Below are 19,834 nucleotides of genomic sequence, written 5' to 3'. Positions count from 1 at the left end.
GATGCATGTAGGATTGAAAACCCAAATCCTAACAATATTGTATGTTATGTCTTTATTATTATCTCCAAGTACATATTCAAGTTTTCAAAGTTCATATATTTAGTTTTATATAATATAAATCTAGCAACAGTATACAGCAACAGTAATCAAATACTGTACAACACAACATTTGTCCTGACTAGTTTCCATTAATGGTAGAAACGCTGCATTTTGTTTTTCACATAAAAAAAAAAAAATACATCCATACACTTAAAACAGATGTGTTCGTTGGTAATAACACAAAGGGTTATTGATGGAGAACCTCCCAAGTACAATCTAAAATTCAAATACATCTGGTACACATGAAACTGCTCAATAAATCTCTAAATTACATCATACATATAGACTGAAACTTTTCTAATCTCTCTTCTTGGACACGAATAGAAGCAATTTGTTTTTATGTTAGAGTTTTTATTGGTTTGGAATAGTTCACCCAAAAATGTCTTTTGTCCTTTTTGGAGATTGGCCTGCCTTTGTCACTATATGCTTTCAGTGTACGGAAAAGAGCAGCTTTAACTTTCTTCAGAATGTGTCCTTTTTATGTTCCACAGAATAAAAAAAGTTTTGGAACGATGTGAGGTTGAGTAATTGATGATTGAGGGTGCATTTGTGGGTGAACTTTTCCTGTAAAATCTAAATCGATATAATGTCAAACATTGTGCCAATTTAATTTGTGCTTCTCTCAACCAAATTAAGTTTTATCCAATGGAAAATGTCAAATTACACATGATCATGTACAGTATCTGAACAAAACACATTACACGAGGCCTGATGTGCACATTTATGTTTCACTGAGCAAAGTGAAACTTTAAACAGGAACTTGAGCAAGTTATTGGTTGCTTTTATGAGAGCCATCAACTTGGTTTTGATAAAGCTACAACCACAACATAGAGATTTTCAGGCCGGTTTGGCACACTTTGTGTATTTGTCTATTTGTATACTTACGAAGTAGCACAAAAGAACAATGGACATTACAGTACTTGTCGAAACGGTTATTCTACACTGTTTCATGGACAAGACCAACTGCGAGGATTTTGTACACTAGGCTATAAGGAAGACAAATTAAAATTATAATAAAAAATATATATAATAACAAATAATAACATTTTAAATGTAAACATAAAAACATTTTTTTTTTAAACAATAATGAAACAAACTGATATAAAAAATTGTGAAATATTTTATAAGGCCACAATACACTATCACAGGAAAACTGCAGAAAGCTACATCTGACTTTTTATGTGTCAATGATCTCTAATTCTACAAACATGATGGTTCAAATGACAAAATAGTCTATGGTACTTTAAAATCAAGACGGTGAAATACGGATCGCATATTATCGTGTTGACAAATGATGTTTATTAACTGCAACTTATATTTTGTTGATATTCAGGGAGTCACATTATTTTAGGAAGTTGGTTTTTATTTAATTTATAGACTAGTCAAAAATTCATACAGACTTGAATGCCCATATAGGCAATAGGTGGCTACTTTGACCAATCTGAAATATATAGAAAATAATGATTTGTTGAATATTTTTGATCTCTATATAATTCCAACACTTCCATTGTTAATATTTTTGATGACTTTACTATTATTCTAAAATACAATAAACCCTTTTCACATTTGTAGGGTTCTCAGAACTAGAAGTTGTCAGTGTGGTGAACGGAAATTGCAGCAAATATAATTTTTTAATTCCAATTTATATGTATAAAATTTGCTTTGCGTTCACACTTAGACATGATATTAATAATAAAAAAAAAAGTTCTTCTGCATATATATTACTGCATTTACAGCTAACATCTCATTTCACATAAATAAGCAGAGGATATTCATCTGACAGTGGAGGAACAAGCCAGAAACATACTGACAATATTATAAAAGCTGACATGGCACTGCGTGTTTGTTTGTGTGTGCTCTACAACCCTGTTCTTGCCATCGCGGTGAACGTCTGGATGAGAGAGGCTCAACCTGACCAATACAGTGGGCGGACCTGACGTCAGGGTTGAGCGATGCTCAATCGATGCCAAACCAGAGGTTTCACACGTGTTATTCGACATCTGATGCGTCGTTGTCCGATAGGTGGTAGTTTGACCCTTTTACCCGGATGTATTCCACCTGCCGATCCTCATCAGAATCCGAGATACCACACGAGCAGAGCCGGTTATAAAACAAGGACTCAATCTCTTCTAGTCGCCGTCCCTTAGTCTCAGGGAGGCAGCCATAAATGAAAAAGAAACCAGATAGAGCCAAACTGGAATAAAGGAAGAATACACCTGGAAAAAAAAAGAGAGATATTATTTAATAATTTTATAATGGCTAAAAATACCCAAACTATAAAGAAGTCAACTATGCATTTTTTTTTTCTCTTTCTGCTGGCCCAGTCAGAATTAAGGATCTTGTTTACACCACAAAATGAAACATTTAAAAAGATAATTGCGACTTTTTATCTCACAATTGCGAGTTGACTGCTCGTAGTTCTGACTTTATTTCTCAGAATTGCAAGAAATAAACACAATCACGTGTTATAAAGTCAGAATTGCTAGATATAAACATGCAGTTCTGAGAAAAAAAGTCAGAATTGCGAGTTTATTTCTTGCAATTGCGACTTTATATCACGCAACTCTGACTTTAACACACAACTGCTACTTTAAATCACGCAATTCTGAGATAAAAGTCAGAATTGTAAGTTGTAAACTAGCAATTGTGAGAAAAAAGTCAGAATTGTCAGATAAAAAGTCGCAATTACCTTTTTATTTTGTATTCTGTGGCGGAAACAAGCTTCCTCATTGTAGTTCTAATTTTTACTTGCACAATTTTTACATACAGTAAAAGTATGACCCATTTTTACCATTTTATATTTTTAGTGTTTTTATTAAGTGATGTTTCCTTTATGTATTTTTTATATTTTTTCCCCTTTACAAAAATAATAAATATATACTGTAATTATCTAATGGCCTAGATCAGGGCTGGGCAACTTCGGTCCTGGAGGGCCACTGTCCTACAGAGTTTAGCTTCAACCCCTATCAAACACACCTGAACAAGCTAATCAAGGTCCTCAGGATTACTAGAAAATTACAGGCAGGTGATTTTTTTCAGGGTTGGAGCTAAACTCTGTAGGACAGTGGCCCTCCAGGACCGAAGTTGCCCAGCCCTGGCCTAGATGATGTCAGCAAAAAAAAGAAAAGTTTCAGATGCAAGCATTTTATTTAACTGATGAACTGTTCCCAAGACAACCTTTCTTTTTCCTTTTCAATAAGATACATTGAGGAATTGCCACAATAAGTCCAGGAAAGTGTGCTTAAAATGTCAATTTGCACAGAGACTTCCAGATGAAAGTAATAGTGAGTCATGAACATAATTAGTTCTACAATGCCTTTATGCATAGTATACTCTTGATGTTGAGAGATCAAATACTGTGATGATGCTGACAAAAAGGTCAAGTTCATGACTGCTGTCACTGAACTATTTAGAGCATTACCGTAGTAAGTCAGGTACTGGGCCATATGGAGGAACGTTAGAGACACCAGCACATTGAAGGTCCAGTTCACCCCAGCTGAACAAGCATTTCCCGTGCTTCTGGCCCAAAGAGGGTAGATTTCAGAATTAACTGTCCATGGCATTGGCCCCATTCCTGTCAAGAGGTAATGCAACGTCACAAGGAACATATTACAGGTCTAAATCTCCCAAAGCAACCATGTGGTTATGTCCTTTTGAAAGGCACAATGGTGATGGATTGCAGGTGCCTTCTGGCATTTATCGTAGAATGTATTGCTAAGGGAAGCATTTTCCCTTACTTGCTACAAGCCCCAGTTTAGTTAAAAAATTATATATATATATAAATAAACAAATGCACATAAGTATATAAACAAGTTTGTAATACTTTTTCATAGTGTTTTACTGGCAAATATCAATAGTGAGAAATAAACAGTCTTTTGCCTGTTTATTTGGAAGCTCAACCATACTTGCTTGATGCACAAGATCAAATTTCATTGGTTCTTGCGGAAGTTCAAGCGTGCTGGCGTGAGACGTGAGAATGAACCTCATTGGGGAGCTTCTCAAACATAAGGCTGCATCCTAGTGAGGTGTGTCCTTACTAGTCCAGTACTTCAGAGGCTTGTAGGCTAATGTCCTTCTCAGCATTAAGCGCTAGTAAGTGTGAATGCTAAGTCATACATGTTCCCATCCCCACAGCACAAAAAATAGTATTAAATTAATGTTGGGGAAAAAAAAAACGTTGTATTAAAAATCTTTATATTAACTGCCTTCTTATTAGTGCAGTGCAATGATTGACAACCGTCTGTGTTCTCCCAGTTGCTTACATTATTGGCAGTTTAGGGTTACGTGATTAATTTACACCAAAACAAAAGATAACATGTATGCCTCTCCAAAAAAAAATGTTTGTCTTCCATTTCATAATGAACTTAGATAAGCTCAGTGCCGACTTGTTTTCCGTGAATTTGAATGTGTGCAAAGGATTGTGGGCGATTGAAGTTCATGAAGCATCCTTCAAAATGAGCTGAATGAAGGATGCAAAACGAAGGCTGAGAGAAGCACCCCGGTTCTTGCGCATCAAGCAAGCATGCTTGAGCTTCCGTTTACCAAATTTGAGTGCTCTATGTACATTTGCTGATCAATGTTTATATGTGAATAAAAGCCTACATTAAATCTGTTCATCATATAAAGCGATCGTGTCTCTTCAGAAGACTTGGATTAAACCACTCGATTCAAATGGATTTATTTTAGCATACTTTTGTTCGCCTATTTAGACCTACCGCTTGTATGCCTTATTATAAAAAATAAAGTCGGAACAAACAAACAAACAAACAACAAAACAAAATAGTTTATATAAAAAGATCTGCCTCTTAAGAGTCATTCAGTGTAGTCAATCAGACTAGACTTGTGGCTGTGTTATATGTTTTTGATTCCTTAAAATAAACTATCTCATAAGAGTAATTTGTTTGGTAACCTGACTACATTCTTTTGGTGGCAAAGTATATTTCTGAATTAATAAAAACAGCAGGCTCAAAGGAATTATTCTTTCGGTAATCAGACTACAATGGTCTTGCAATATGTTTATGATTCACTAAAAAGAAACTGCTCATAAGAATCATTCGTTCAAGAGTTAGACTACACTGGTCAAGCTTCATGTTTTTGACTCACTAAAAGGATCTGGCTCATAGGTGTCCTTCATTTGGTAATCTGACTGCACTCTTTTGGTAGCGAACTATATGCCTGATTTACTAAGAAGAACTGGCTCATAAGAGTCATTCTTTTGGAAATCGCCAAGTTGAATGAGTAGTTTTGTTGTGGCTCTGCTGAATAGAAGAGCATGACACCTGCCATGCATCCCAGTTTGCATACTATCCCCCCTAAATAGTATACAAGACTAGAATTAGTGTGTTCCAAATCAGTGTACGCTGGAATTAATATCCCAAAGATACCCAATGGTCTGCTATTTTTGAACCAAACCCTAGTTATCATTTATGAAGCTAAAACTGAAAAAAAAAACATGTATGCTGAGGTACTTAAAAAACAGCTTTGATCATCTTACCTGGGGCAAAAAATGCGAGATATAGAACAAGTCCCAGAAGCACAACCCATGAATAAGAGGTTGGGCAAAAGTTATAAGCCCATATACCACTATCTGGCATATGTGTGGAGTTGGAGCACCTGTTAGATTTAAAACAGACACATAATGAATTATATAGGGTATATTAATTAATAGTTAAATTAATGAATAAATAAATGAAAATATATAAATAACTAAACAACACTGCAGGTTCAACCACATGTAACATGCAGTAATGTGACAATTACTATCTAAAACCTGTTAAAAAGACAAAATGTTATATAAAAACCAAAAAGCCCCAAGTAGGGAAACACACTTTTTTTGAAGGGCATGAGAAATTTGACAACCAATTTTATTACACATTTGACATCTGGCTAATTTTATCAGGTAACTTAGTAATGCACTTTAGAATGGATAAAATGACAAAATATGCCCAAATGTACACAGAACAGCACAAGTACACACGCAATCTCTGCTTTATTAGTGACTCACTTGCCCCACGCTGCTCTCTCGGTGGAGGCCGGATTGACGGGCACACAGGAGGAGGCAAACACAGCAGTGCTGTTTTCCTGATAACAGTAACCACAGCTAGGGTCCAACATACAGGGCTCGCACGACCTAGAAAGGTAATGTGAGAGCAAGACAAATTACTTTAAAACTAAAACCCAAGCCAAGCCTGTCAATGTGCTGTGGTACTGTACAAGGTACTGACCTTGAAATCTACTTATCTGATGTCAGAATGGACCCCATTTACTTTCTTAATACACATGGCCAGAATTGCTTATTATGCATGCTTATCAATGCTTGTATTTATAATCTTTCCTCAAAATGTAATAACTTGCTCTGCACTCTTTTTGTTCGTCATATTTTCCCACTTCAATCAACGATGGATAGCATTAAAGTAATGTCTTGTTCAAAATCATGTTTCACTCAAAAATATGTCAAATAACATTGCAGAAGTAAAATCAAAAAGTGTATACACACACAACTGCTCAAAAGTTTGACATCAGTAAGATGTTTTAACAGCTTTAAAAAAGTCTCTTAAGCTCAACAAAGCTGCATTTATTGATCAGAAATACAGTAAAAACAGCAATATTGTTAGCAACCAAAGGATTAAATCAAGTCACACATTGTTCCCTTGTTTCGTAAGCCGTTTCACTCTAAAATACGCCACAATAAAGTGTCACAATTTCCATTTTCTGATTTTAAGCTGCATAAATGGCTCACTAAGACATATTCATGATTATAAGATCACAACACGATCTCATTAACATATGACCACAACATTTACATATCAACACTTATTAAGTAATTAGCTCCTGGTGTTTTGGTTAATGGATATTGCATTGCAGTTACAGTGTGTCCATTAAATACTGTAATCCATTACGGATTATTTGAGACAAAGTCTATACTCAAATTGGGTTTGCTGCTGTGATGATAGCGCAGTCATTGCGCATCCATTAGCAGAAAATAAACATGCTTTGTTTTGGTGGTGTGCATATGGTGAACTGGAGGATGGTGTAAGAGTAAATTAGGATGGAGAGAGAGGCCACACTCACTGTCACTGTTATGAGGTTACACACACTTCAGACTCTCTATTACTGTGACATTAAGGAACAGCGAGCAGCCTGGACCTCCTAACACATTCAGTTATTACCACAAAGTACACACCAACAGAGCCAAACATAAAATTGATTTTCACTCAGGTTGAAAGCCGAAGAGCTGTTTGTTGAATAAAGCAAGAGAAACCCATTAGAAATGGTATAATTTCACAATAAGAATGCTGATAGAGACATAAGTATAGCAATTGATCGCCACTGGACTCGACATAAACTTTAGAAAGAAAACTTTACAGTAAAAAAGACATTTTACTTTGGGAATGTGACGTATTTCTGAGTGGAACAATAAAACGAGACAAAAATGTAGACTGAGACTTGATTGTATCCTTTATAAATTGATGGTGGGTGAATAAAATAGCACTTTTTGTTGTAATCTGGATCTATTAATTTATAAAAAAAATAACATTAATTTACCTCTTTATACCTCTTGACATGAATATACCTCTTCTATGATGCACTTTTAATTTTTTAATGGAGAAAAAATACCTCTTAAAATGATAAAAATTCTTGAAATGACAACCTTCAGTAGTTTGGTATAATCATATTATTTCTTATAAAATAAATTATATTTTTACAAACTGCTTTACTGATAAAAACTTGCCAACCAAATTAAATTCATGTTGTGTGACCTCAAGGGAACAGGAAATTGGATGAGAATATTGGTATGTCTGAGCTGTCTGGGTGGGTAAAGCCCTGCTTTACAACTTTTGGTTTGAGTTTTGATGAGGACCGTGAAGGTAATACTAAGAATTGGAAGATGAGTCTCAATTGACCGTTCGCAAAGACCCGCCCCCATTAGTTTCTGTTGCTATGTCCGACAAGCCACGCCGCTCTTATGCCCCACCATGTTCTCACGCAGTGAAACGTACATCGCGGGGCAGAGAGGACACTGACAACGCGCTGACAGACAGGACAGACCAGGTTACTTTTGAAATGAAACAAAGTCTCAACTTTGGTAATTTTTTTACGAAATTTAAACAATAAATACCGTTTTGTGGCTCTTTAATTTGTAGTCTGACAGATCACTGTTGCGCCTCAGTTAAAGCTGCTCGTGAACCGATCATCTCTTCCTTCTAGTTAATTTATAGCATCAAATAAACATAAATGAACTTTGTTTTAACTGCGGAAAGACGTCAGTACACACCGTTTTTCAAGTTCAAATCCTCCAACGTTAATCTACTAACTCGCCTGACTGCTTTGTCGGACAAAAATGGTGGATTCGGCGAATGGCGGATTATGATTGGTCAGATTGCCTGTCAGTCAAACTCCCTGCGAAGGGTGATTCTGCAGCAAAGATGGCATTGCCAATGCAATCCACCTGGGGTCAATGGTACCGGCAGATGGTGATGAGAAAATGATGTGGATACTGATGGTATTCATAAGGTCCCACAGTTCCACTGTTCCAATTGTACAGTGTTCCTATTATCTCTGAGCTGTCCTTGTGCAACTCATTTTCATGCATCTCCCATAGAGGCTTGATATTGATTTATATTCACTTTATTCCAGTATGAATTCCCCAGATCACTATATAGCAGTGATTGCTAAACTAGGACCCACAAAAGGTATAATCCATCTCTGTTCTCTCTCCATTCAAGTTATACCCACCAACAAATGTGTTAATTGCCAAAAATGAAATTTCTGTCATCATGTAATCGCCTTCATGTCACTCTTCAAAGTTACACTGAACAGAATCTTAGCTTTTGAGTGAATTATCTTTGTAACTTCCTTGGTCAACCAACTTCTGCAGAAAAACCATGCTGATCAAGCTTCATCAATTGGCTGACCAAGGAACTTGACTCATGCATGCTCTGGGGAACTGTCTCTTCAGTCACTTTTGTTACATGCTAAATGACAAGACACCAAGTAACAAGACAGCTGTCACTATATTGGAACTGATATCCTATATAGTGTGCTTATGAATTATTCATATTGCCTCTAGCTAGAAGCTCTATAAGATAACCATGCCCATTAAATCATACTCACAGATGAGTTATGCAGCTGGAGTTGGGTGTCGTGGGGTCCGTCAGATGTAGTGTTACAGGAGGGGAATGTTGGGCTGACAGGAGGAAGCCAACAGACAGGACACAAAGACTCAAAACCGTACCTGTACACAAAGATTGAATCAAAAATACATTTTCATATATATATATATATTGGCTTTTTTTTTCCTCAAAATGTTCAAAATAGCATTTTAAATGGCAAAATGTGGGTGAAACGTTTTCATACAGGGAAGTTGTCACAGCAACTTCGGTTCAAAAAACCGCCCACAAAACCTCGCACAATACAACTTTAACATCATAGGATGTCCTGTTACTTTATCCTCTACAGTAAAAGACCTGGGTGTTATACTCGATTGCAACCTGTCTTTTGAAAATCATATTTCATATGTTACAAAAACAGCATTTTTCCACCTTAGAAACATTGCTAAGCTACGTAATATGCTATCAGTTTCTGATGCAGAAAAGTTAGTTCATGCATTCATGACCTCGAGACTGGATTACTGTAATGCTTTACTAGCTGGTTGTCCTGCATCCTCAATAAACAAGCTACAGTTAGTCCAAAATGCCGCCGCTAGAGTTCTTACTAGATCAAGAAAATATGATCATATAACACCGATTTTATCATCACTGCATTGGTTACCTATAAAGTTCCGTATTAATTACAAGGTATTGCTACTGACCTATAAAGCCCTAAACGGCTTAGCTCCAGTCTATTTAACGGATCTTCTATCGCCCTATAATCCATCGCGCTCTTTAAGATCACTAAATTCAAGGCTTTTGGTCATACCTAGGATATCCAGAACCACCAAAGGAGGGAGAGCATTCTCACATTTGGCTCCAAAACTCTGGAATAGTCTTCCTGATACTGTTCGTTGCTCAGACTCGCTCTCCCAGTTTAAAACTAGATTAAAGTCGCATCTCTTCAGCCAGGCATTCATATAATCCTACAGTTCAAACTACAATCCGGCCTCTAGCTCATAAATGCCAGAGGAGAACTGGCCCCCGACTGAGCCTGGGTTCTCCCAAGGTTTTTTTTTCTCCATTAGGTCACCTGATGGAGTTTTAGGACACCATTAGGTCACTTGATGAAGTTTTTCGGTTCCTTGCCACTGTTGCCTTTGGCTTGCTCAGTTGGGGATATTTGGGGGATATTTAATTTAATTTTATCAATCAATAAATTCCTCTTGAAACAAACTTTGTTGTATTATTTTAATTTAATACTGTGAAGCTGCTTTGATACAATCTGTATTTTGTAAAGCGCTATACAAATAAACTTGACTTGACTTGACTTGACTTGACAGCAACTATATCTTTGTAATTATATCTTTGAAAGTCCAGAGTACAATTAAACTTTGTGTTTTCATTTTATACATTTTAATTACAATATCTGTTGGCCAAACTAGTTGGTTAATATGTTTGCATATGCAATCTGATCGCACAGCAATTCGTACATATTTTACGAGTTGCCCAATTCGTATGAATTCTTACTAATGACCTACCCCTGACCCCGCCCCTAAACCTACCCATCAGTGGGGTTAAGACATGTCGTACAAATTCGTACGAATTGGTCGTGAGATAGCGTTGGCATATACCATTACGTTTTCTTACTGTTTCATGAATTAAATGTTGCTAGAAAGTCATTAAATAGAATAAAATACATTTTAAATACAAATACACAACCGGTCACAAGTTTGGGGTCAGTAAGATAATTTCTTTTTTTATTTCTTTTTTGAAAGAAATTAATACTTTTATTCAGCAATGATGTATTAAACTGACAGTATAGACATTTATAATGTTGCAAAACCTTTCTATTTCAAATAAATACTGTTCTTTTGAACTTCATCAGAATCCTGAAAATGATGTATCCTGCTTTCCACAAAAGCAATAAGCAGCACAAGTGTTTTCAACATTGTAAAATTATTAGAAATGTTACTTGCACACTAAATAACTATAATATGATTTCTGGAACATATACTGGAGTAATGCTAAAAAAAATTCAGCTTTGCCATCACAGGAATAAATACAAACTCTTACTCTTACTTTGAATTGTAATAATACTAATAAATTTGCCCCAATATTACTGTTTTACTGTATTTTTTTGGGATAAATAAACGCAGCCATGGTGAGCATAAGAGACTTCTTTTAAAACAGTAAAAAAACTCTTGCTGACCACAAACTGTTGAATTGTACCCCCCTCCCCTCTCTATATAAAATGCAGTAATGTTAAATGTGAAAATACAAAATAAGTGTGGAATACACTGGAATATACAGTATATTTTGCTTCTTGAAGTATGTCAAAATCTTACCGAAGATGCTTCCCAACGTAAGTCTGCGTCTGCCCACCCTTTCAACCAACCAAACGCCCAGCAGAGTAAATAGGAAATTTGTGAACGCTGTTACAGTCACTAGCCAGATTGCCAACTTGTCATCACGTACTCCTGACATCTGCAGAATGGTGGCACTGTAGTACCTACAGATAGGACGCAAAGGGAACATATATAGATGAATTTCTGAGTACAGTCACATTGCATTGTGGGTATTATTCTTCAGAAATAGTAACAGTATATGCAATTTTGAACATATAGCCAGACACTTTAGTGTCTCAGCTTCCGCTCTGACTGAGCCAGCCAATCAGTTCCACTTCACCCATGTAGCATCAGCCAATGAGATCGTGGCCTTGCAATCAACTCATCCACCTCTTTCTGGCTGATGTCATCTCATCTTTTTCAGGTAAAACGGTCTCCTTTTTTTCAAGCATACTTGCAACTAATTGCCTCTCGTTATGATTTTGAGGACTTTAAATCCTTCAAATATCTCTTTCATCAATGAGCAGGGGACAAAATAATTTTTTAGCAGTTACTGTTACTTAAATCAACTGTTATGCATGAATGTGTTTTAAATCCTCCTTTACGATTAAAAACCTAGAATATTTAGTCATTCTGTACAGTAATTAAGCATGTACTCAAAAACACAGACATGCACTCGCCTGTAACATCAGCACTTGAACGCTGCATAATGGATGTGAGGTTAAGCCAGAGAGCGAAACTCGTGTTTTTCTCGACTCAAATGATTGAAGCAGGAAAACATGTATTAACCCAAAGTAAAATGCCATCTTCTGTTCTCTTTCTCTCTCACACGCATTCACAAGGGATTTGCATTATTATATGCAGCCTTAGTCTTGAATGCCAAATTATACAATCAGCTAATCCAAAAATGAAAATTCTTTCACCTATTCAGTTTCACCCTCATGTCATTCCAAACTTGTATGACTTTCTTTCTTCTGTGAAACACTAAACAAGTAGTTTTGCAGAATTATCACGCAGCTCCATGCAATTTATACAGTACAAAGTGAATGGTGAGAAAGACGTAATTTTACCAAAGACATACTACTATTAATATGAATCGGAGAAACTGCAGTGTGAAATATAGTGGCTCGTGCCACATTCTAAATAAAAGGGCCAATTGCCAATTGGTAAAGTCATTGCATCAGTGTGGCAACACAGCGCTTAAATACCCTCTAACCTCAACCTACACCCTAACATTAACCTCAGTCAAGCATTGGAAGCACATCCTGATAGATAGTATTACTGTTTTGTCGCGACTGAATCCAAATCACGGCAGTTAGAAGCTCCGGTTCCCATAGAAACCAGAGTGTAAGAAACAACATTTATTGGACTGTTTTTATATGCTGATTTATATGTTATTTATTTTGGGTTTCGGTATTTCCCAACTGAAATAGAAAATAGCTGCCTTCGAATTTTTTCCCGATTTTGTCTGGCTTGGTTAATGCCTTATAACGCTTGAAAAAACACCTTTTAAAAATCCCTATGGGAAAAATAAATGGAAAAAATATATATACTTCGGATAACAATGCTGGAAAATGACAAAACTGAAAAAAAAATCTTGATATATTGTCCCAGGGTTTATTTCAGAAATCTGGACACCTTATTGCTATACAATTCGAGGAAAAATGCATGCTAAGTGGATAACAGAACCGAATATATTGAATACAGTTGATTCATTTAAATGAAATCCTGTGGTTTTGCAGTACAAGAAACCTCAATGGAAATCTGAATATCCTGCGAAAATTTTTACAAGATACAGAGATTGTATGATGAAAAAAAGAGAAAAGAAACAATGCTTTCAGTCTACCCACTGAGAAAGTATACTCTGCTCCGAGAGTGCTGATAAGAAGAGCTGCTGTGAAAGCACACATTTGGGGTATCTATTGTTTGGTCTACTGTGTCAGTTTTAAAGAGTAGAAACATTGTTAAATTAGGCAGTTCCAGGACAGACTGAGTCTGTGCTCAGATTCGGCAATGAGACTTAAAAAATGTCAGATCACAGTAGTCGCAATGGTTTCCTGAAGGAATGGTTTCGTGTTACTTTTAGGATTATTTTCTTTTTTTTAATCCAAAATATTATCCAAAATATTATTTTTTGTGGGGGGGGGGGGGGGGGGGGGGGATTTTAGTGTAAAATATGACTGACACAATCTTGACATGTTTCAAAATATTTAACCTTATACTAATGCTTATTTCCTTCTTGCTTTATTGATGCCCACTTGGATACTGGTTAGTATTACATTTTAAATGTAATGCTTGTTAATTCTGTCTGACCAGTAAACACCTGTGCACAGACCTTCACCATCCACCAGATTGTGTGGAATTACATCGCTCTAATTATTTCCATTAATGCAGCTCTTCAAACCATGACGTCAAAGGGTCTCAGCTGTGAGACGTTGAGCATTTAACCAACCACTCATTAAAAAAGGTCATTTTAGCAGCTACTCCAGATTTAACAGGAATTCATTCCTACTTTCGTGAAGACTGGACTACCTTTGAGCTTTTAGACATATTTCACACACGCATCTTGTTTGCCTGCAGACTCTCTCCTCTCATAGGAGATTTATCACCTTCGCCTAGTTCTCTATTCACAGTATTCCCTTGTGTGTGTATGTGTGTCTGTGTGTGTGTTTAAAGTGCTCTGTCTTGATCCTTAAAAGCTTCCTGGCTCTATTCCATTGGGTTGATTAAAATGTGAACCTTTGGTTGCCCTCAGCAAGGGTCTTTTTGGGGGGAAAAAACTCATTCCCTAATTGTCTCTTCTATTGGCCACAAATAAGCTGGATAAAAAGCCCTGATAAAAGAAGGTACATCACTGTAGTACAAAGACAGAGAGATCAGGTATTGTTTGTGGTAATAGTAGTGTCAAAGGTCAGAAAATGAGAAGAATTGCTCCTAAGTTACTGATGAGTTTTCACGCAGGGCCAGATGTCTTACTCCCTGGACATCATGGCAAGTTTTTTTTGTTTTGTTTCAGAAATCAGCGCTTCTAGCAGTGGGTCAGCGACTCCTGTAGGTTTGTTTAAATGACCTACACTGCCCATCTACTGGTCTTCAAGCGCTAACACTATCTTAAGCCCTTAAATTATTTTAAAATTGAAAAATGCAAGAGAAGGACTCTAAATAGCATGTGCATACTGGGTAAAATGATTTTTCAAAGTTGTGAATAAAACAAAGATTACTATTTCAGCCTTTCAACTTAAAAATATCATGTTTATTCATTGTTCCTTGACATTTTTTTTTTTTATGCTTTTAAATAAAACAAATTTATGTGAAATGAAGATGTGTGAAAATACTCACATTTTATACAAATTAATTTTTACACAAATATATATAATATTATTCAATTTTTTGACAGTGGAAATGTGCTGTTGGGTCTCTATGCAAGACAGAAAGACAAAACTCACACATATTTTTATATATTTATTTAAGGCTAAATTCCATATCCATACATTCTCAGGAAATAAACCAGGCTTTTTAGTATATAGAAGTAAAACAGTATTGAATATTGCCCTAAAAAAAAAAAATAAAGCTATTCAGATTGTAATTTTATTAATTCCTCCAAGCAAATGTATTTATTTTGATCAAAACTATGTATACATGATTATATTATTTTATGTACTAGTTCTAAAAAAACATTAGTAAGTATTAGTTAGTAACAGTAGATTTGTTGAATTCTATAAATTTAGTTTTTTTTTTATTATTGTTGTTTAAAATATCTGTTAAATAATTGTTAAAAATATAAAATCCCTAATTGAGTAATGTCTAACTTTATATATTTAGTTTTTTTTTTTATTATTGTTGTTTAAAATATCTGTTAAATAATTGTTAAAAATATAAAATCCCTAATTGAGTAATGTCTAACTTTATATATTTAGTTTTTTTTTTTATTATTGTTGTTTAAAATATCTGTTAAATAATTGTTAAAAATATAAAATCCCTAATTGAGTAATGTCTAACTTTATATATTTAGTTTTTTTTTTATTATTGTTGTTTAAAATATCTGTTAAATAATTGTTAAAAATATAAAATCCCTAATTGAGTATGTCTAACTTTATATATTTAGTTTTTTTTTTATTATTGTTGTTTAAAATATCTGTTAAATAATTGTTAAAAATATAAAATCCCTAATTGAGTAATGTCTAACTTTATATATTTAGTTGTTTTTTTTATTATTGTTGTTTAAAATATCTGTTAAATAATTGTTAAAAATATAAAATCCCTAATTGAGTAATGTCTAACTTTATAGTTCTTTATTATTTTTTTTTCCAGATCATTATTCTTGACAATATAAATAGAGAAAAACATACCATACTAGCTGGTCACAGTGAGCATCCATTCAGGTGCATTGACTTACTGCTTCCTGGAAATGATTGATGGTTGAGAGGATACAGGGAGGCAGACGGATGTTTTGCCACTAGAGTTTTTAAATGTACAAACAGGGTTGCCAGGTCTGCACAACAAAACCGGCCCAAATGCAAATTAAAACTAGCCCAATCACTGCCAAAACTATCCCAATCGCGTTCCAGGTGGGGTGAGGGTGTTCAATACGAAAAACTAGAAAGAAGTCTAGAAAAACTCCCCGCGGCAACAGTGTAAAAGTAGCCCGATTCCGTGGGAAAACCGCAGACCTGGCAAGACTGTGGACAAACCTAAAAGTGAAGAAATCCCTATTTAGCATTTCCACAAATCTGAAAATATTTATGAAAAGCATAAAGATACAAACATTGATATATCACAAAATATGTATGATAATTTCAACAACATCAGTCCATCACGACCAGCTGAATTAGAAGCACTCTGGTTCAACCAAAATAGAAAGCGGTTTCTTGGCTTTTATAGCTTATGTAAGCTGGATCCTTAATGGCGATAGTTAAAAGATTCTCAGTGAAGCTGAAAAATGGAAAAACAAGACAGACTGACCTTTAGAATTATGAAAGCACTAACAAAGTCACGGTTTTCTTTTATTTATAGTACCGCTAACTTCCCTGCGAAAGCCTCGGTGCACAAATGAACTCAAAGATAGGCATTGAGTAGGAAATGGCAAAAGCCATGGACCCATGCCAAGGTGTAAGATGGATTCTTGTCTGAAAATAGCAACTGTTTGAAGAGCTCTCGGACATAACCCTGCATGGCAAATTCACCCCTGACTACTCGACGTGAGTCAGGGAATCAACAGAGATGTCAGATGGTGTGCGAGGGATGGGGGGGAGGGTTCTGATGTGGATAGAAGAGGTAATTGCTGAGTGTTTGGACGAGATAAAGACTGGTGTGGTCAACGTCTAGACTGGATCTCATTTGAAAGGGCTAAAAAAATGTCTAAAAGAATCAAGTTTTTGATCTTTTGAGAAAAATCTTTATTCACTTCCTCTCTTTGAGGATCTGAAACTAAGCTGCAACATTGACTCTACCTGATGTCAGAGAGATGAATACATTTGAGCACAGATGCGGATGAAACACCATACTAAAATACTCTAAAAGTGACTCCTATGAGTGAATCAAAAACCATCCATGTTTGATTCTTGATTAATAAACGTATTTTTACATTAATTCACTAATTGCAGTGACATTATTAACCAACGTGGTTGAACGCCAAATTTGCGACAGTATGGTTTCGGGAAACAGTCGTGACTAGCTAGCTGATTTCTTCAACGATCCATCGTAAAGCGACTTACATTGTTGTACAGGATACGCACCCCTGACCCAGTCCTAATTGGAGCAGCTTGGTGTGATTGTTTTGTAAATCGTAAACTTTGTTTCGTTATTACAAACTTACAAAAAGAAGCAGTCATTGAAGGAGGGGCCAGTACAAACTGTTCTGCAAACATAAAGTAAATGTTGTATGAACAGAAAACCTATAAGTAAATGTTGAACAAAGATGTTAGCCATATATATGTCTTAAAGGAACACTCCACCGTTTTTTGAAATAGGGCTTATTCACCTTCTTTCCCACATTTAGATAGGTGGGCAAATGCATTTTTGTCTCAGTGCATGCATTGTTTTAGTTTGACAGGGTGGGCTTGAGCTTAGCTTAGCATAATGAATGGAATCCTTTGTTGCCAGCTAGCATGTCCTGAGTAAAAGTGATATAAAAAAAAAAAAAAAACCCTACCTAATTACTTCTTGTGGCCTGCGTATTCACAACAAGTACAAATAGCGATGCAGATTAACACTAGGCGATTTCCTAGGCAGATATTGACTTATATATTAAGGACTATATTAGGGGGAAGCACAGGCGAAGCACTGCTACTTGGGCGTGATATCTCTGCGCCCAAGTAGCAGTGCTTCACCTGTGCTTCCCCCTAATATAGTCCCAAGTCAAAATCTGCATAGGAAATCGCCTAGTGTTAATCTGCATCGCTATTTGTACTTGTTGTGAATACGCAGGCCACAAGAAGTAATTAGGTGGGTTTTAAAAAAAATTTTGTATCACTTTTACTCAGGACATGCTAGCTGGCAACAAAGGATTCCATTCATTATGCTAAGCTAAGCTAGCGCCAACCCTGTCAAACTAAAACAATGCATGCACTGAGACAAAAATGCATTTGCCCACCTATCTAAATGTAGGAAAGAAGGTGAATAAGCCCTATTTCAAAAAACGGTGGAGTGTTCCTTTAAATATACAGTAAAAAAAAAAAAATCAAAACTGAAATTTGACTGTTTGGCACAAAATAAAACCACATTGGCGTTTATGATGGGATTAGTTTAATTGTCACTACAGTATATTACTTAAAGGGATACTCCACCGAAAAATGAAAATTCTGTCATCATACTCACCCTCATGTTGTTTCAAACCTGTATGAATTTCTTTCTTCTGCTGAACAGAAAGGAAGATATCTAGAAGAATGTGAGTAACCAGACAGTTTTAGATACCATTGACTTCCATAGTAGGAAAGAAATATACTATGGAAGTCAATGGTATCTAAAACTGTCTGGTTACTCACATTCTTCTAGATATCTTCCTTTCTGTTCAGCAGAAGAAAGAAATTCATACAGGTTTGAAACAACATGAGGGTGAGTATGATGACAGAATTTTCATTTTTCGGTGGAGTATCCCTTTAAAGGGATAGTTTAATCACTGTTAACATGTGAATAAAAGCCTATTTTTTTATAAGGTATTAGTTGTGTTAAACCAGAAATATAGAAGTGTACACAGATACCAGATAGAAGACACTCTCAAATACACTATGTTCTCTCGTAAGAGACTCCCGCTGACCAGCAGACTGCCTCTTTCACTCTAGGCGAAGGTACACACACCACACACTGACATTTAAGTTATGAGGCTTTTTCAAAGGTCTTACTGCTGCCACACTCCACCGAGAGAAAAGTGAGAGTTCAACAGCCATTTGTCTTTCCTGTACACACTAAGGCCTTAGAGGCAGCATTATAATGACTGAAACCTCAACAACACCAACACTGGACTGTGATTTCACAGAATGTCACGATGACTAGCCTATGTGTGTGTGTGTGTGTGTGTGTGTGTGTGTGTGTGTGTGTGTGTGTGTGTGTGTGTGTGTGTGTGTGTGTGTGTGTGTGTGTGTGTGTGTGTGTGTGTGTGTGTGTGTGTGTGTGTGTGTGTGATTAATTACGCAGTGGGTTTAATCACACATCACCAGAAAGCTGCTGTCAGCCATTTTTCAGAGCAACAACTGTGTTCTATAACTGAACTGACACCTTAAATATTCAGGGCTCATGCCCACAAAGGTAGACCCATGTGAACGGCAAACCAAGCTGCTCCCATCAGTTTTGTTGTCTGGGTGGACCCCAAACCTGGATTAAACAGTTTGATTCGTATGGATTAATATAACCATATCTCAATGTACTATTTAAAGCTGTACAATTTTGGTTGAATGACCATTTAATAGCAACAAAAATGACTGGACAAAAATAGAGGATTTAAAAAATATTGTAATTTTTGTTATAAGGTTGTCTTTTTAAACCTTAAGAAGAATGTCGTATTTACTCTCTCTCTCTCTCTCTCTCTCTCTCTCTCTCTCTCTCTCTCTCTCTCTCTCTCTCTCTCTCTCTTATAAATGAGCCTTTTGAAAGGGTTTTTGCATACGGACTGACTCACGGAGCAACAGATTGCTTGTGCTGTGTTTGGTTGAATCTCAGACACCATCCATCTTCATGATAAACGTGATGTAACAGGAGTGAAGGGATATAATGGAGAACAGGCTGAGAGCAGTTGGACTTGTACTCAGCACTGAAGCCAGTGAGAAGTGTGTGTTAGAGAGAAAAACAGAGGGAGACGCTAAG

The 19,834-nt window shown here is 36.0% G+C and overlaps 2 protein-coding genes across 2 annotated transcripts in view; both read right to left on the bottom strand.

Moving 5' to 3' along the window:
- The window catches only part of LOC309497183 (E3 SUMO-protein ligase ZBED1-like), a 164,328-nt gene that overhangs the window by 39,377 nt on the left and 105,117 nt on the right, over window positions 1-19,834 (bottom strand). The gene's annotated exons all lie outside the window — the stretch shown is intronic.
- Window positions 34-19,834, bottom strand: part of slc2a13a (solute carrier family 2 member 13a) — a 58,847-nt gene continuing 39,046 nt past the window's right edge. Inside the window, exons 5-10 of the mRNA XM_082167412.1 lie at window positions 11,537-11,700; window positions 9,214-9,334; window positions 6,104-6,229; window positions 5,594-5,712; window positions 3,521-3,673; window positions 34-2,315 (exon numbers count right to left, since the gene is read on the bottom strand). Coding sequence (XP_082023538.1) covers window positions 2,089-2,315; window positions 3,521-3,673; window positions 5,594-5,712; window positions 6,104-6,229; window positions 9,214-9,334; window positions 11,537-11,700 — 910 coding nt within the window. The 3' untranslated portion in view covers window positions 34-2,088. The remainder of the gene's footprint in view (window positions 2,316-3,520; window positions 3,674-5,593; window positions 5,713-6,103; window positions 6,230-9,213; window positions 9,335-11,536; window positions 11,701-19,834) is intronic.

This window comes from Leuciscus leuciscus, assembly GCF_965113295.1.
Source record: "Leuciscus leuciscus genome assembly, chromosome: 4".
NCBI classification, from domain to species: domain Eukaryota; kingdom Metazoa; phylum Chordata; class Actinopteri; order Cypriniformes; family Leuciscidae; genus Leuciscus; species Leuciscus leuciscus.
The sequence above is the reverse complement of the archived record's forward strand: the minus strand, read 5'-3'. Positions and strand labels throughout refer to the sequence as shown.